This window comes from Mastomys coucha, unplaced genomic scaffold (genome assembly GCF_008632895.1).
Source record: "Mastomys coucha isolate ucsf_1 unplaced genomic scaffold, UCSF_Mcou_1 pScaffold22, whole genome shotgun sequence".
NCBI lineage: Eukaryota > Metazoa > Chordata > Mammalia > Rodentia > Muridae > Mastomys > Mastomys coucha.
Window position 1 is genome coordinate 147,991,139 of NW_022196905.1, and position 4,200 is coordinate 147,995,338.

Here is a 4,200-nt window from a genome sequence, read left to right on the forward strand (position 1 = left end):
GGGTATATTTCCTAATATGACATCTTTACAGCCTCTGCATGATGCTCTTTTAATATTTGCTGCCAGCTTCTCTAAAGGACATGTGGGTTAGCTCACAAATAAGCAACAGGTAGTCATAGAGACTCCTGGGCTTTCTGGTCAGGTAGCAGAACTAACAGCAGTACTAAATGTTTTTTTAGTCTGCAATCAATGATTTTTATCTTTTTACTGATAATCTATCTATATGTGGCTCAGTCAGGTCCTCTGTTAGAAACTTGTGGTATGTTTGATTTCAACATGGAAGCTGGATTTCTGTTTTCACAATTACAAACCATCATTCTTGAAAAAAATCCTTCTTACATTGGTCATACACAAACTCATTCTGAGTTTCCTGGAGCTTTAGCTGCAGGCATTGATCACATTGACAGAGCTTTAATTGGAGAAGCTTTAGTTTCAGATCTTATTGTTTTGGTTAAACATGATCATAATAAATTTCGTCTTTCTAGTCATACCTCAAGGCTCTGACATGAGGTCACTAAGGAACAAGCTAGAACGATTGTAAAACAACACCCTGACTGTCTTACATTATTTCCAGTTCCACGTTTAGGGGTTAATCCATGAGGCCTTATGCCCACAAATATTTGGCAAATAGATGTAACTCATTATTCAGAATTTGGAAAATTGAAATATATATATGCCTGTATTGACACTTGTTCAAGATTTTTATTTTTCCTTTCTACATATGGGAGAAGCTTCTAGGAATATAATTGATCATGGTGTACAGGTCTTTAATTCTATAGTATTGTCTAACATCATCAAGAAAGATAATGGGCCAGATTATACTGGAAACAACTTTATATAATTTTGTTTAATTTGGTATTGAACATAAAACTGGAATTCCTTATAATCCAATGGGATAAGGAATTATTGAACATGCGCATCACACTCTGGAAAATTGACTTTTGAAAACAAAAAGGGGAAAATTGTAACCTTCCCACCCTTGACCAGACTAGCAGACCTTAAACATTCACCACCACAGGCCTTAACAACCTGGACAGAGACACATCTGTCTTGGTTGCAGTTGCAGGTTCCTAAGGGAACTTAGGTGTTTTGGCTGCCTGCTCTGACCTTGCTCTACAACATACTCCAGCAGAAGGAGAGGATGAGTTTTATGTTTTAATCCTCTATAAATGCAAAGCTTATAAACTTTGTGCCTTGATCAGAACCTTTGCCTTGGCTTCATTCTCTCACCCCCCTACCTTTTCATTTCCAGCCTGGGTTTCAGGTAAACCTGGTTTGCCCTAGGCTGTTGAAAGGCTCTCCCCAGCCGGCTTTTATGTGCTAAATATATGCAAGTCAGCCGCAGGTCCCGAGTCTGAATCTCAACAGCAAGGAAAACAAACCATTGTTCCCCGAAAATCTCTCTTTAATTGTTAATATCCTACGCACTAATTGTTAATATCCTATGCACCTTTCTGCTTGTGGGACAGCCTATGGAGTGAGGGAAGCTCGGGCAGAAGGCGGCACCTGGCAAGCACAGGGTCACTGCCTACATGGGGGAGGAGCAAGCTACTGAGCAGTGGTAGGTGGATCGTAGGTCCTTCCTGGGGCTGGACAGGAAGACAGATGGTAAGGCTATTGGAGGACAGGCACAAGTACATAGAAACGCACATACATGTAGATCTGGAAAAGATCCAGCCCTGGACTTGAAGCTTGGGGTGAGAACCTCTATTCTGTGTACCTTCAGCATATTCTAAGGGAGGTGCTCGAGTCACTCAAGACTTACTGGCCAATCAGAGCCGTTAGGCGGGCCTGCCAGTCAGAACGGAAGGCGGGTTTTTCCGGGTGCTGTGTTGCCGGTTTCGTTTAGGAGCTGAGCTGGCTTGGATCGTCTCTTGTGCTGTGCTCTCTGTCCTGCCGCTGAATGCTGTGGAGCATGCTCAGGCAAGCTCCGAAGTTGCGACATGGTGAGCGCAGGGTCACTGCCAACAAGGGGGAGAAGCAGGGGTCTGAGCAGCGCGAGCTGGTGAGGAGGGTCTCTCCCGGGGATAATTGGGAATCAGCGGCCACGTGTGAGGTCCCCTGAGGTCCTAGCCACTCTCGGGACCCAGCGGTAGCCTTGAATAACTTCACTGTGGGGGTTGGATCTGTGCAGAGCAAAATTTGGCTTGTGTGTAGGTAGATTCTTGGCATGATCCCAAACTCAGAAAGTCCGAGTTTTTACAAGTTCTGTTCTTAGCATTTGATATTTAGGTGGACAATCCATTTGGAGTTAGTTTTGTGAAAGTTGTAAAAGGCATCATGTGCTGGGTAGCAAACCAACATCATGCTGTGATGTAAAAGAGTAGAACTGATGATGTAAAGGATTTACTAAAGCTTAGGAGTTAGTAAGGCTCACAAAGTAGAATTTAGCAGAGGGAGGACTGCCTGTAAAACATGCCACAGATAAGTGATACGCTAACCAGGGTAGTTAGAGATTAGGAAGCTAGGAAACACATGTTTGTTCACCAGGATTGTCCAGAAATATGGCTCCAAACCATCACAAAGGAAACAAACTTGATTTACAACTAGCCACTAGCCCCATCTCCATATTAAAGAGCAGGCCTTAAACAAGCTGCTCAGTGGGGCTTTACGGGATCACAGTCAACAGTAAGGCCTGGTGTGCCATAAAGGTTCCGTTTTCATCTTGAGAAAAACACAGTTAAGTCTCATCAGTGAGATGGCACTTAGAGACAACCATGTGAAAAGTTAAAAAAGAAAAGAAGAGAAAACACTGTTGTATTGAGGGCTGGCCGGATCAAGCTACACTTCCCCTGAGGTCCCCATGTGTGGAGAATGACATAGCTCCTTCTGAACCCAGGAACATGCTTGGCAGAGCCAGTAATAGCCTGGGGCCTATTCAGTTGGTTCCTTGGGAGCTTTCCCTGAGGCCCTGAGTATAGAGATAAAACTGCTCCTTTTCTAAAACCAGGAATATGCTTGGGAGAGCTGGTAATGGTCTGGAGCCAGGGCCTTTGGGAGGGCTTGCATCGGATTCTGAGAACACAACTCTCCCCACCATATGGGGATGTGGTTGTCAGTTCCAAGAGCATTACAGTCTTGGTTGGAAATGTTTTTGAGAGACACTGAGTTGCTCCTTGTGCAGCACTGTTTGATTAGACTTCTGAGTGTGTCCCATTGTATGCTGCTTCTCCTGACTTCATAGTTTCTTCATCTTTCTGCTGACTTCATAGATGTCTCCCATCTCCTTCCTTTTCCATCATGTAAGTTGTATACAAGATGGTATTCTCAAGCTTAGTAGAATAAGAAATAGCTTGTGTAAGACCTCCCCACCCCAGCTTTTTCACTCTCTACCTTTTCCTTTTCCGATATATTTCATCCTGTGGGACCTTCCACTTAGCAGCACACTGTCACTATCCTGGTGTGTTAGGCACTGGTGTACTTACAGATGATCCTGGGAATATGCTTGTTGTGTAATTTCTGTCTAAGTGGCTAGACTTGCAGTCTCCAGTGTTGCGGGAATTATTAAAAAAAATGAATCCACTCTGTAAACTCTCTTTCCCTAGGGGGCCACATTCTTGAGCTGGTACTGTCCAGCAACACCATGTCCCTGCAGGCTCTTGCTATTCTCTCCCTGCTATCTGTGGTAGCCCTGCTGTCTTCACAGAAGAATTCCAACTGACACCAGATATTGCATCTTGACTCGACTCACCGGGGGTTTGGAGTCTCTGCAGAAATTAAGCTAAACCAGAAACCCAGCTTCCTGGGAAGCCGTGACTTTGATCCTGCTTCCTGCCTTAAGAATCCTTTGTCTTAGACCCTTAGCTTTGATCCTGCCCGAGTGTCTGTTCTCACCTAGTTGTTATATGCATACCTGAGTTGCCTCTTGTATAAATATCCCGTTTCACTAAGTAAAGATTGCACCTCGATGAGAACCCTCGAGCAAAGCTTTACACACCCCTACAATCATTCATTAAGCTAGAGCCTAGGACTCAGTACGTAAAGCATGGCTCTTAAGGCTTTAATATCCAATCAGGCTTATATAATAATAAGATCAATTTACAAGATGCCAATACAAAAATTTCTGAACCAAATAATAAAGACAATATTTTAACCTAGTTAATCTATTTTGTAAAAACCTTAGCCTGGTATAACCACGCAGGGTCTGACTTATCCTCATTGTCTGTCTCCATGATGAAGTAGCTCTTCCCCTTTCTGCTC

General features: G+C 43.6%; 1 protein-coding gene across 1 annotated transcript in view; it reads left to right on the forward strand.

Annotated features, from left to right (window-relative positions):
* Positions 1-1,602: 1,602 nt before the first annotated feature.
* The window catches only part of LOC116068862 (zinc finger protein 431-like), a 22,115-nt gene continuing 19,517 nt past the window's right edge, over positions 1,603-4,200 (forward strand). Inside the window, exon 1 of the mRNA XM_031338956.1 lies at positions 1,603-1,946. Coding sequence (XP_031194816.1) covers positions 1,944-1,946 — 3 coding nt within the window. The 5' untranslated portion in view covers positions 1,603-1,943. The remainder of the gene's footprint in view (positions 1,947-4,200) is intronic.